The 14,258-nt window shown below is 39.1% G+C and overlaps 1 protein-coding gene across 3 annotated transcripts in view; it reads right to left on the reverse strand.

Moving 5' to 3' along the window:
- Positions 1–5,541: 5,541 nt before the first annotated feature.
- SLC17A8 (solute carrier family 17 member 8) overlaps positions 5,542–14,258 on the reverse strand; it is a 54,652-nt gene continuing 45,935 nt past the window's right edge. For all 3 annotated transcript variants that reach the window (XM_006193335.3, XM_032493556.1, XM_032493557.1), the window contains 3 exons: positions 13,818–13,928; positions 9,296–9,423; positions 5,542–7,893 (listed from right to left, as the gene is read on the reverse strand). In XM_006193335.3, the coding sequence (XP_006193397.1) occupies positions 7,549–7,893; positions 9,296–9,423; positions 13,818–13,928 (584 nt within the window). In that variant the 3' untranslated portion in view covers positions 5,542–7,548. The remainder of the gene's footprint in view (positions 7,894–9,295; positions 9,424–13,817; positions 13,929–14,258) is intronic.

Genomic DNA, 14,258 nt, shown 5'->3' on the forward strand with positions numbered 1-14,258 from the left:
CAGCAGCAGCTTTGACACAGCCGATCATGCCCTAAGCTAACTCTAACCCTTGCCCCTCCTCCAAGCCACTCTTTTTTTTTTTTTTAATTTCCCATTCCACCATAGACTTCTAATGCAACTCCAAACTCTAATCAAAGAGGGATGGCCTCAGTGTGCTATTCTGCCAACGCTCTGAGCCATTCTTTCTTCACTTGGCCACAAGATGCCATCCTTTCTGAGTTCCTCCAACCACCCCCACTGCCCACCACCTCACTTTTCCATCTCTTCTGCTGACTCCTTCTCATCTTCCTGCTATCTCTGCTGGAGCGCTCCCAGGCCTCAGTCATGTTCAAATCTTGATGATCTCATCTGGTCTCAGAGCTTTAACTATCATCTGTGTGATGTGATGATGACTCACAAATGTACAGCTCCAGCTCTGACCTCTGCCCTGAATCCCAGCCTGTGTTCCACTGCCCATCTGATATTGCCACTCGGATATCAATAGGCAAATGAAATTCCAAAATCAAACATGTCCAAGAACCCTGATTCTTGATTCCTTCCCCCACCAATCCTGATCCTCCCCAGTCTTCTACCTCTCAGTAAATGTTCTGTCTGTCTTCGAAATATGTCCAGAACCTGACCACTTTAAAAGACTTGGTGTTCTTTAAATATGCCAAGTGTGTTCCCACGTCAGAGCTTTTGTACTTGCTTTTTCCTATTCCTGGAACCCTTTGTCCAAACATGCTCCTGAATTGCTCCCTCACTGCCTTCAGTTCTCTGCTTAAGGTCCACTGTCCCTGAACACTCACTATAACCCCTACGCTCCCTATCCCTCTTACCCTGTTTTATGTTGTCCTTAGCACTTAGCCACATACACTGGATTTACTCATCTGCTTATTTTTTGTGTCTGCCCTCTAGAATGTAAACTCCATTAGAGCAGAGACTTATTTTGTTCACTTATTTTCTATCTCCAGTGCCTGGACTGGAGATGGAAAATAGGTGTTCATTAATTGAAGTGCTCATTCTAGGTGGTAAATAATTTTAGAATGAATGAATGATGGAATTTCTATTCCCATTGGCAGGGCTTGGTGGGTGGCCTCCACAGGAAGTGACTGGGTAGGGATCTACTTGTTTCTATGGGGAAACCCCAAATGTCAATGACTGTAAGCCTTTCTCTTAGAGAGTGAGTTCCCACTCCTTACCCTATGAATCCTTCAGTCTACTGCCAAGAGAATAGGAGCCTGACCATCAACATTTTGGAAGCTTTGCTCACAAAGATGGCTGAAAGTTTTCCGTGTTTCATATGCAAACTTTTAATCAATTTCCCTGTGTTTAAAGAGATCCGTTCATTCATTCATTCACTCATTTGACAAGTGTTTACCAAGTAACTATTAAATGCCAGGCACTGTTCTAGGTACTTGAGATTCATCAGTGACCAAAATAGACTAAAATCTCTACCTTTTGGAACTTAGATTCAGCTGTGACAGGTGTTCTTGAATCCAGAGTTTCCTTGTCCAGAAAATAAAGCTCCTGTTTTCCACTAGGTGTGGGGAGGGCAGTTCCTTGGTTGAGCTGGTTGGGTAGAGACTCTGGAGTTAGAACTGCTCCTCACATGCCCTTTCAGTAGGGTTGCTAAATCAGGCAACTAACTTTCAACCAGTCCTTGTGTTTTCAGCCCCCTTCCTCCAATATCACTCTACCCACTCACTCTGTCCTCCCAAGGTACCTGGTCCTGGTGCCTCCAATTTTGCAGCTTCCCTGGGTGCAGTAACACAAATCATCTGTCTTCTTTTTTCATTTTGTTCTGCTGAAGTCAGTTAAGTTTGACGAATCCCCATTCAGCTTCCTAAATGTGACTTTCTCCTCCTGTCTCTTTGTCCTGGAAAGTTTATGTGCTCTTTGATTCCTTTATTATAATTTTAGAAAGTAAATATAATTACCTACATTTAACCTGCCATGTTTAACTAGCCAACCTGAACATCACCTCCAGCATAATCTTCCTTAAACACCACATCAGATTTTGAAGAATATACCCACTGAGCATCTATTCTGTGCAGGACATATACTGAGCATCTGGATAGTGTTTGTGTTTCCATACCCTGGATGCCTGGGAGAAGTACAGACCTCTGGGACCAGCCCCCCGCAAGCCACAACATAACGCGTGTGCGCACACACACACACACACACACACACACACACACAGTAAGTACTGGGTTCAACCTTCCTATCTTACTATCTGGGTTGCCAGGGACATAGGGAAAATATAGGGGCCCCTAGTTCTTATGTCTCCTTCTAGTCTAGCAGTTGGTAAGAAGAGGGATTCCACAGGTTTTTCACCTGTCCCTGTACTGGGGTCTAACTAAACTGCCAGTTTGCTCACACCTTACTGAAATTACTGGGAAATTCTCCTGACTTAGAGAATCACCATTGTCTGGAATTACTGCAGCCAAGAGAAGAGGTAGAGAACGGATTAAAAATTAAGAATTAAGGGGGTGGAGGGTGTAGCTCAGTGGTAGAGCGCATACTTAGCATGCACAGGGTCCTGGGTTCAATTCCCCAGTACTTCTATTTTAAAATATTAAGAATTAAGATTAATATTTAATTAAGATTAATATTTAATTGAGTTAAGATTAATATAATATTATAAATCAACTATACTTCAAATTCCAAAAAAAGAAGATTAAAATACGGCCATTAGAGTCTCGAGTTTAAGTTCTGCTCTGAAACACCATTTATTTATTAATAAATACTTGGGAATAAATAGTTAACCTTCCTCACTGAGTTGCCAAGAGAATTAAATGAGATTATGTACAGAAAGAACTTAGCATAAGGCCTGGGAAACAGTAATAAATGAAAACTAAAGGAAAATTCAGCTTCCCTGGCCCTTCAAATTGATCCATGCAGCAGTTAACGTCAGGTCGGAATCAGCCCAGAATGTATTGTACTGTAATGAACTGATATCTTTGTGGTCTCTCCTGGAGGAGGCCCAAGTATCCCTTTCATACAGGATTTGCTCCCTACAACTTAGTTCAGATCTCCCAGAATGCCACATAGGAGAGTCACCTCATTCTGGGCACTTGGGGTTAAGAGGCTTTCAACATGCTATGTGAGAGTTCTTAAGACCCTTACCTAGGCTAGAGCTGAGTGCCAGGTGTAATTAGGGCTCTCTCAGTGATCCACGTGCTCCCCTTATTCCCCGGCCACCTCTAAAGTTAGGTTGGAACTATTTGACTAGTGTAGGTTGATAAACTGGGAGCAGAAATGACAGTGTCATTTCCATGTGAGGCAGTGAAAAGCCAGTGTGCCTCCTTCTTCTCTCCCCTACTTCCTTTTTCATGGTGATATCATACCTTATATGCTCCAAAGAGTGAACTACAAGATGATGAGTGGAGAAAACATAAATCCGGGATACCTGAGTGGCTGTCTGGAACAAACCTCCAGTCCATCCAAACCATCCCAACCCTGGCTCGACTAGTAACACAAGAGAAAAATAAACATTTGTTGGATAAGCCACTGAGATCTGGGGTTTAATTTATTACCATACTAACTCTAGGGAAATAAATTTGTTTGAAAGAACTTTAGATAAAATTAAGAGGGACTTCAGCATCCATTAATTGCAGACTAAGTAACTCACACCATCTTCAAACTAGAAAAGACTAACAAAACTTTTTTTTATGTCTGCTCAAAAGCACTGTAGGGCCAACATTGCAGGGAAAAATTACCTGGCTACCATCTGGCCACCTGGGAGAAGATGAAAGTCCAGAGAAATGAGCTTGACATTTGAGACCACTTTTCTTCTGGGAGCATTTGTTAATTATAACAAAACCAGTGTTTGATAGCTGAATAGCTTGATAACCTGGAATAGAGACAAAAGTTGGACACTGGTAAAAACACAATAGTGTGGGGACCATGAAGTGCTAGGAATAAAGGTAAATTGAAACGAAAGAGCCGCCACATTGCCTGTAGCCCAGCTTGAAACCATCTGGGTGGCCCAGAATATCTCAGGTCTTTCAACTGGGTGAAAGAGATCCCAGATTGCTAATGCCTTAGGCTTCTGGAGGAAGGAAATAAAAATCCTTTCTGGAAAGAAAAAAAAAAATTATTGTAAGCCTAAAATAATTTCTATAAACAATTTTTCAAATACAATTTTGGATACAATCCAAAAAAAACCCCAAAAAACAGGCAGAGACTGAGATAAGATAATGTGAACAAGAATAGCAAAACCAACAAAAAATAGCAAAACCAACAGAATTACATGATCTCCAGATATTGGCACTGATCACGCTTTAAAATAATTAGCTTCCTATACTCCAGGAAATAAAATACAGGACTGAAAGTCTCAGCAGAGAACTGAAAATATTTTTTTTAAGCACAGGAGAATTCAAAAAGAACCAATAAAATTTTTAAAACTGGAAATACAATAACTGAAATTAAGAATACAATGGATGGATTTTTAACAGATTAGACCTTGCTAAAGAGAGACATGAAGGACCTAAAAACAAGTCAGAAGAAGATATCTAGAATAACACAGACAGAGGCAAAAGGATGAAAGTACAGACGAGATAGGGTCCTACCCACTGTCCAGCATCTATTTAACTGGACTCCTGGAAAAAGCAAACAGAGAGAACAGAGCAAGAGCAGTATTGTAAGAATAATGGCTGAAAACATTCCAAAAATGATGTAAGACATTGAGCCCAGGGTGAAAATAAAATTACATGGACTTGGCAGGGAAGAAAGGGCTACTTTATTGAAGGGAGGGAGAGGTAGTTATGTTTATTCATCTATTGTTTAATTTAATTTTTTTTTTCCTAATAGAGGTACTGGGGATTTAACCCAGGATCTCATATATGCTAAGCACACACTCTACCACTGAGCTATATCCCACTCCTGCAGAAGAGGGTACTTTTTAAAAAATCAAAGATGACTCTAACATTGCTAGCTCCAACAAAAGGGTGATGTGATTAACTGAGGTAAGAAACCAGGAAGGAAGAACAGGTTGATTGGGCACAGGAGTCTGTGTGAAGCAGAAACTGTATGTTCCAATTTTTACCTGTTGAATTTGACACCCAGACAGGAATAACAAATGTGTCATTATTTCTTGAATAATTATTATTTTTCTTGTCATGTTCAAGAGCCTCCGAAACTTTCATTCTTTAAAAAGAACCAGTCAAACTTTCTTGTCTTAAGAATCCAGCACCCTCAGGCCTCCTTCCCTTCTTGCTGGACTCCATGGTCTGCCTAAGAGTTGATCTACAAATGGTTATTTGCAGCAAAGTGCACAATAACTTGTAAAATACATCTGCCTAGTGTTCCAATGTAATTATCTGTTCATTGCAACCTTCACTAAACCCATCACAACAAAATAATGTGTTTTCTAGTTTTTAACACCAGGATCCAGGGCTCCATTTTTTAAAATACTATAAGGGCAAGTTATAGGCACCCCAAATGCTTTGATTTATCAAAATGTGGAATTTCTACATATGATACTGACTTCACATGATGGAGTAAATACAACTCTGTGTCACAATCTACCTATTAACTTAAAGATTGTTATGAGTTTTTAAAAATATTTATTTGACTTCATTAACAGAAGAAAAAATAAAACACTGGCTACCACAAATTTCTCTCTCTCTTTTTTTTTTTTTTTACTTAGAAAACAGTATGACTTTCACAATAAATCTTGGGGCTAATGCATAAAAATAACATAGCATGCTTTCAACTGAAAAGCCCCACAAAAGGTTAAAAGATGATAATGATGATGACAACTAATGTTTACTGAGCACTTTCTACACACCAGGAGCTGTTCTAAGGAACTTACGTGGATTCATTCATTAAAGAGATTTAAAGATAACAACATAAGTGATATGCCAGTAACATAAAGAATATCATTTAATGGAGAATCAGGCCATTTTTTTTTCAAAATTATTCTTTTTATAAAATGCACTACAATTCTGCTGGTACAATTAGGGACCAGAAATGTATACCTGGAGAAGTAAGAAAAAAACAAAAGCCAAACACTTTACAATAACAAACTACAAGTAAATCTATAATTTTTCTGCAATATTATATTTTTCTTCTGAAAGTAGAAATAAAATTTTCAAAAATAATAACAGGAAAATTATTTTATTTTTAACAACATTTTACATGCCAATATTAAGTTTTAAAATAGCATTAAACTTTAAAACATATGTAGAGAGTATCCATGTTATTGCCTTATGCAATCAATGATTAATTCTTCAACACTAACTATGGGTCTAGTTGCCCCAGATGTTTACATTCTAGTATTTCACTGTTCAGTTACTGCTATATTATTATTGTGATTTCCCTGATATCATTCCAAATACAGTCATTAGGAATACTTCAATTATAACTTTGTATAATTTGATCAAACTTCCTAATATCACCAGCAGAAATGGCTAAAGGCATACATTTAAAAAAAAACAGACTCTTTCAAGATAATTTTACGTAATAAACTGCACGAACTGACTTCTTAAATTACTAAATGTCTTAAAGATTTATAAGTAATTTGGGATATTACTTAACCACATTCTTTATATTACAAAGGGCTGAAATTTAATTTACTTCTTCTCAGCCATTCTGACCATCAGATTCCTGGGAATTTGCGATCTTGCTTAGCATTTTCTTTTCCTTTTTCTTTTAAACCTATTTGAAACTCTCATAAAATTTGTGACCCTTTTTATTTGAAAAACTGTGAATTCACAGGATCATTTGACTCTTTAGCTCTCTTAGGGTCCTAAGGGTCTTTGAATCCAGACCCTTATACAATGTTTGAATGTTCTCTGCCACATCAACCCAAATGTTTTCCATCCCTCATGCCTGCCGAAATATGGTATTATCTACGCAACAACCCACTCCATTTTCAGTTTTAATTATTACAAATATTTTCTTCAACCTAAAGTGAAACCACCTTCTCCAAAACTGCCACTTATTTTGGACTCCACCAGTCTCGGCACTGTCCCTGGCAGGATGACCTTGGGCAAGTCAGTCTCTTGTTGCTTTCGTTTCCTTAGTTATAAAATGGGGATAAGAAATGTATGTCATAGGGGTGTGGAGATTAAATGAGAATGTCATAAAGCACCCGGCACGATGCAGGGCGTTTGTAAGTGGTGGCCTCTACTAGGAACAGAAAACCCCCCTCCGTGTGGCTGCTCTCAGAGTCAGTAGTGGCTATTGTTCTGTCTCCTCCAGGTCAAATAGCCCCATTTCCTTCCATTTTTCTTTGAAAAGCAAAGCATTGTCTCTTATTCTTCTAATCATTCCTTCCTGAATAAGTTTAGTTCTTTGAGAGAAGAGTCAACTGTCAATCAAAAAAATTATGTATATCTATATATACATAATACCCACATCCATTCTGTCAACTGAGAGCAAGTTGTCATTGCTAGATAATATTTCTCTTTTCCCTACTACAGATTAAATTTCCTCTCTCTGCTCCCCCACATCCAGTGTCCCTGTAGATGACCCTCTGGCAAGCCTGGCTATGGAGAAGGCAATAGGTATGGATACTATCTGGTTCTAAAGAGGGGAGAAGACAGAAGTGCCTCTCAAACATTAGGATGTATCTGAGAAGTTTCCCTCTTCATTCTGGTAGGATGTCAGCTCTTCTGCATCAAGGGTCACTCCTCTCTGTCCTCTCCACTCCTTCCTCTGGACATCACAATTCTGGATGGTGGCTCCATATGACATCTTCTTTTTGGGACTTGCGAAAGTCTCGTGGTTAAGTTCTGTCTCCTCAGCTAATTCATCTTGATCGATGATTCCACACTTCTCCTCAGAGAGGTTCTCGGGGTCAGCCCACTCCTGTTTCTCCCCAGAAGCAAAGACCCCATAGAAGATCACGCCACTGTAGTGCACCAGGGCAGCTATGAGGAACACATTCTGCCATTCCTCGCGGGTCTAAACAAGGAAACACGTGATGGATTAATGTGTTAACCAAAAACAGAGATTAACAGTATGTTCTGGAGGCCCCCAGTGGGACAAAAGCACTTGGTTGCCCCAAAGACAGTCTGTGCTTCGTGGGAAGACATGTGTCAGAAGCGTGCCCAGGATCCAAATGGAATCTGAGTGTTTCAAAATGAAACTTAAGACTAAAATGAATATGCATTTTTTAATTTAGAAAAATACTTCACAAAAAATAAACATCATGTAAAATCCTTGGGGCACCATTTCACAGCTCTTCTAAATACACAAGTGGAATTTCCATTCATATAACAAGTTAAATTAAACTCACTTTAGGAACCCACCATTTTAATTAGAGGTCTCCCTCTTGCTTGCTGTTGGATACATAACAATGTGACCCATGAAAATGCGCAGTCTTGACTGTCAATGGCTTATTTATCATTATATTTTCTGAGAAAATATACTATATCAATAAATAATGGTAATTTGTGCTTAAAGCTAGGAGAAGAAAGCATCTGAGATTTAATAATCATGTTACCAATCCTACGAATAGAGACAGAAACCATGAATCCTCTGCCTATAAAATCCCCAAAGCCCGCTTTCCTTTTCTATTAAAAAAATTAAAAAAGTTATCCCACATTTTCTTCTCCAAGAAGCTGAAAGAATTTCTGAAGTCATATTTGTAATAGACAATCCAACCAAAAAAAATAATTGGGTAAAAACTCCATAGTATCAAAATTTTGTATTTGCAGAAAGCAGCATCTAAAACCGTTTTAAAGACAGAGATGAAACCATGTGGCCTGTGGCTGGACTCTGGATGGATCTGGGATCCACCTCTACCATCCACCCTAGTCTAAATACACAAAGGTTCAGCAACAGCCTAGTGCCATACCCTCGTGGGTTCTTCGAAAGGGTCATTAATGTCTTGTTTATTTTTGTCATAATAAGGAAGTATAATAGCACTAATATTTTCATACTGGAACGAGCAAAGCAATAGATGGAGATGGGCTATAAAGTTTAATTACTGAGAATTATAAAACAATCTTGGGTAATTTATTGATCTTAAGTTGATTGCCTCAGTTTCCTCTTGTGTCTCTCAGCTTTGTGTCTTTATGGTATTCACACCTCCCCTCCGCACATACACATACACACACACATACACCTTTTATTTCTCAGTTGAGGAAACAGAACAAAACATTAATCAGTCCTGTTGCCATCAATAAACAATAATTAAAAAAAAAAGAAGAAGAAGAAAAAATAAATTAAAAAAAAAAAGTTCAAATGACTCAGCCAAATCAAGGACATACACATTTACACAGGCTTGGGTAGAGCCTTGAGAGTTTATGCAGTACTTCAGTCCTCTGAGATTGTAACCCACAGCCCCAAAGGAAACCATTACCTTGTGCTTGGTCATTGCACCCACAATGAGGGGACAGACCATTCCAGAGAGGGTTCCCACTCCGTTTGAGATACCCATGAGAATGCTGGCGTAGCGGGGAGCAATGTCCAGGTGGTTGACATTAAAACCTAGAGTGAAGCCAAAAACCTCAAAGTCAGACTCAAGAACAGAATTCCAAATACATTTTGGAAAATACTTATCTTTCCTCAACTCTCATCAATCTATATGTACTACATATAACTACTGGATACCTTTACCAAAAGGGCTGGGTTGAGGATTGTCAGGCAGTGTCAGCACAGCAAAAAAACATGCTGTTATTAATCAGCAGTGGCTACCATGGGTTTTCCATGGGGAGAATTACGGCACCTGTACCTTTTAGGTTCAAAACTCCAAAATAATGCCTTTGGGGCAGTACTGAAATGCCCAAAGCCTGGATGATATTTATTCAGAGTAAACAATCACACAATCACACATAGTGTGATTACAACCAAACCCTGCCTCATAATACCTTCCCTCCTCACTCTCGGCTCACACCCAAAAGGCCCGCCCTAGCAGCCACACGGCACAAAGGGAAGGATTCTTTTTTGATAATAAAGATTTACACAAACATTGGCAAGAGCCTCTGTAATTTACAAAACACTTTCACAAACATACTTGCTTTGGAGTCTGTAAGTCTGGATTTGAATCTTATTCCCACCTCTTAAACAAGTCATTTTTGGGACAATGTTTCCTCGACTCTAACTTGGGGGTAAAGTTACTACTTAATTCATAAAGATGCTGTGAGATGAGACTCGGGAAATATGGATGCAAGAGCTCTTGGCAAACAGCTAAGCTCTACTGTCAGGACTACTAATACCAGCCTATCCCTGCTGTTGCCTCTGCTGCTGAGCACGTCCCTCTTTGAGGTCTTCTATCAAGAGATAACACTGCTGGGAGTGGTCAAATAATGTCACCAACACCTCACTGTTAATCTCTTTATCAGAAGAAAAGAATGAGTGGAATGAAGGAGGACATGGGAAGGCAGGGGAAGGACAAGGCCATGAAAGAGGGGGCACCAGGCACTGGGGACCAGTATTGCCCAGGGGTGCAGTTTAGAGTCAGACAGACCTCGACTCCAGCAGCTTAGCTGAGATGCAAACCTGGACAAAGGATTTAAACTTTCTGAATCTCAGCTTCATCTATAAACTGGGATAATCATTATTATAAAATTGTTCTAAGAATTAAGTAACATATGTTAATTACATGGGTACATAGATGCTCTTTACTGTTTGTTGGTTACCCATCCATCTTTTATTTTATTTTATTTTTTAAATATATTTTTATTGAAGTATAGTCAGTTTATAATGTTGTGTCAATTTCTGGTGGTTATCTGTCTTGTTTACCACTAGCTTTCCTGATCTGGCAAAGGGTCTGGTGGCACATAGTAGGCACTGAATAAATAATTGTTTAATTATTTATCAACTTAAGCTCTGAAATTACAGCAGGGGGTTGTAGTCTTTGTTTATTCATATTTTTGTTTCCTTTGTCTTACTTTTTAATTCTCTGTTCTGTGCAAAGAACCTGAAAATAGAATTTTTTTAAAAATGTTTTTCTAATCTGGCCCATTAGCTGGTTGGTTTTTTTTTTTCCCCATCTCTAATCAGAGAATTTTGAGAAAACCTTCCTGGAATAAACATACCTTCTCTTTCGGATATAAGGGGCAGAAAATCAGAATACAGAACAGCTGCAAGATTAATTAATCTCACTGTTGATTTGAATGCGATAAACACCTTATTAGAAAAGAATCTAAAGATAAGAAGCAATTAATATGATTGTCAAGTATTCTACTCTGTTACAAAGCCGAGACATCTGCGTTCAGCTAAAGATAATGTGAGAAAAGTCATTTACATCTCTAGCTGCACAATCCTGGCGTTTGGGGGAAAATCATTGAGAAACTGAGATATGTATAGTTGATTTTTTTTTTTTTTGAAGTAGACACACACAAAAAGGTTGCACAGAACTTAGAAGAGTCTGTCTTCTCTACACAGCACATTTTCTAAAGCAGGCATCACCCATCCCTTTTATCTTTCTAATCTCACCTGTCATGGCTCTCTTGTCTATAATCCGTTCCTAAATTGAGCAAGTCTTCCCTGACATCCCTATCAACTCCCTATAAAGTTGGCAGATAGTAAATCCTGAGGAATCATTATCTCCACGACCATATTCCTTCTGATAGTCTCACTGTTGGGTCAGACAATCCTTTATTCCAATCTCAGCCACTTAATATACCTGGGTGAGTTACCTGTGTCCTCACTGGTAAAGTGAACATAGCAATGCCCTTCTCATCAGGCTGCTACAGGGATAAAATGAGATCATATCTAAAAAGCGGCTAGCATGGAGTAAGTGCTAGGGGAAAAAAAGGCAGCTGCTGTGATTTGGGCTATTGGGGTTCTCTCCTTCAGACTGTGGCTTAATTGGCAATATGGGGACAATATGAGCCTGAATATTTCAGTGTCTCTGGGGACAGGATATGAATCTCTTTTACATCACAGAGCTGTCAAAGGAAGGTGTTCCCTACCATCCTCCTGGAGACGAGTCCTGACTGCTCTAACCTTGCTACTCAAAGGGTGGACCATTAAACAGCAGCACTGACATCACTGGGGAGCTTGTGAGAAATGCAGAACCTCAGGCCCCACTCTGAACCTGCTAAATCAGAATCTGCATTTTGCAAGATCCTAAGGTGATTTGAATGCACATTATATTTGGGGAAGCACTGGACTAGGTTGAATAAAAATTGAACAATAACAATGAATACTTAATAATTTTTTATGTATCTGGCACTGGGCTAAGGCCTTCAGTATAGGTTACTATAAAATACTGAATATAGTTACCTGTGCTATATAGTAGAAACTCGTTGTTTATCTATTTTACATGTAGTAGTTAGTATCTGCAAATCTCAAACTTCCAATTTATCCCTTCCCAGACCCTTTCCCCACTGGTAACCATAAGTTTGTTCTCTAAATGTCTGTGAGTCTGTTTCTGTTTTATAAATAAGTTCATTTGTGTCTTCTTTTTTCTTTTTAGATTCCACATATAAATGATAATACATGGTATTTTTCTTTCTCTTTCTGGTTTACTTCACTTAGAATGACGATCTCCAGGTCCATCCATGTTGCTGCAAATGGCATTTTGTTATTGTTTTTTATGGTTGAGTAGTATTCCATTTTATAAATATACCACAACTTCTTTATCCAGTCATCTGTTGATGGACATTTAGGTTGTTTCCATGTCTTGGCTATTGTAAATAAATCTGCAAGCTACTTTTAATGTAGACTTGTTTTTCCTAATTTAACTGCTCCTGAGCCCTGTTTACAGTTGACCCTAGAACAAAGTGGGTTTGAACTGCATAGGCCCATTTACAGGTGGGTTTTTTTTTTCAGTAGTAAATACTACAGTACTACACGATCTGTGCTGACCGAATCTTCAGATGCAAAATCATGGATACAGCAAAACTGAGGATGTGGAGGAACATCTTATACAGAGGGCCAATTCCAAGTTAGAGGCAGATTTTTGACTGTGCAGAGGGTCAGCACCCCAACCCCCAAGCTGTTCAACAGTCAACTGTATTTTGATAAGACCAAGCCCCAATTTTAGGGTGGTTCAGACCAGAGGTTTCATGTTTTTCTGTTCTGGGATGTTTCCACTCTGTTTAATCTTTAAAACAGCCCAGAATTGTGGAAAGAGCAGAAGCATGGAGCCAGGCAGGATTGCAATTTAATTCTTCCTTTGCCACCAGTTGTGTGATGATAGAAAAGTACCCAGTTTTTCTTGTTTTAAGTTCTTCCTAAGTAAAATAATGGTATTACCTGGGTTCTGCTCTAGGGTACCTGTGAGAACTACAGAGGTTAATATACAGAGAGGGCTTTGAACAGTCCCCAGTACAGAATTCATGCATGATCAATGTGAACTCTTATCACCATTATTATTCCTACTTCCTGCTCTAGTCTCTTCAGAATGTCACTTCTTTCTCCACCTATATTTCCTTGTTTGGAAAATGAAAACCATGGAGTAGACAAAAATCTAAAGAAGATTTCCACCCTTAAAAACTTCTAATTCTATGACTATATGTCAAATGACTACATCCTTTGATATTTGAGCTAATAGTAGCAGTTCTCCAGTAGAAGGTGAGGGGTGAAAACGTCACAAGAGTATCTGTTACACAGGGTGACCTGGTGTTGATGTATGAAAGTGCCACTTCACCCAGCGACACATGCTCTGTCCACGCCTCAGAGGGGTCCCCTGTGCTTTGTCTTTTTCCACTATGGAGAAAGTAGGGACAACTCCAGCTTGACTGGGCTCCAAAGCCCAGTCCTCAGTGATCTTACAAAGTCATCCCCACAAAATGAAAGTCTCTAGCCAGTGGCTCTGATCCTTGGGAATGGCCTGGCAATCAAAGGAAGTTGCTACAGTATCTTTTCCCTTCCTTTCTCCCAAATCTTGCTGGATCAATAGAAAAGATTTGTAAACCCAAAGGACACTTTACCTGAAATAGCAAAACCACTAAATCCTACGGCAAGCACCAGAAAGGAGATCGCTACCCCTTTGGTATGGGAAAAGCCAACCACCAGGAGTAAGGTTGCCTCCATGCCAAAACCTGCGAATGGAAACAGCAGGGGGAAAAATGTCATTTTCATGTCAGTCAACCTAAGTTCTTGAATTTATAAAATAAAGAATCTTTCCATTTTCATGGACCCAAGTTTTTCATACATACATTCTGGCACAATGTTTACAATCTTATTAGGGTGTTTCTTGACTATATGACAATGCTGATATTACTCAGGTGTTCTGGGAGCCTCCCAACATTTTCCTGGTGCACCTTGAACACTGAATGGTCCAATCATGGTACAATGATGCCCGTAGGATGTTCATGGGTAGCTCCCCCTGCTATTTCTAAATACTAAAACCATCAATGATTCTCCTTTGA

The sequence above is a fragment of the Camelus ferus genome, chromosome 12, assembly GCF_009834535.1.
Source record: "Camelus ferus isolate YT-003-E chromosome 12, BCGSAC_Cfer_1.0, whole genome shotgun sequence".
Classification (NCBI taxonomy): Eukaryota; Metazoa; Chordata; class Mammalia; order Artiodactyla; family Camelidae; genus Camelus; species Camelus ferus.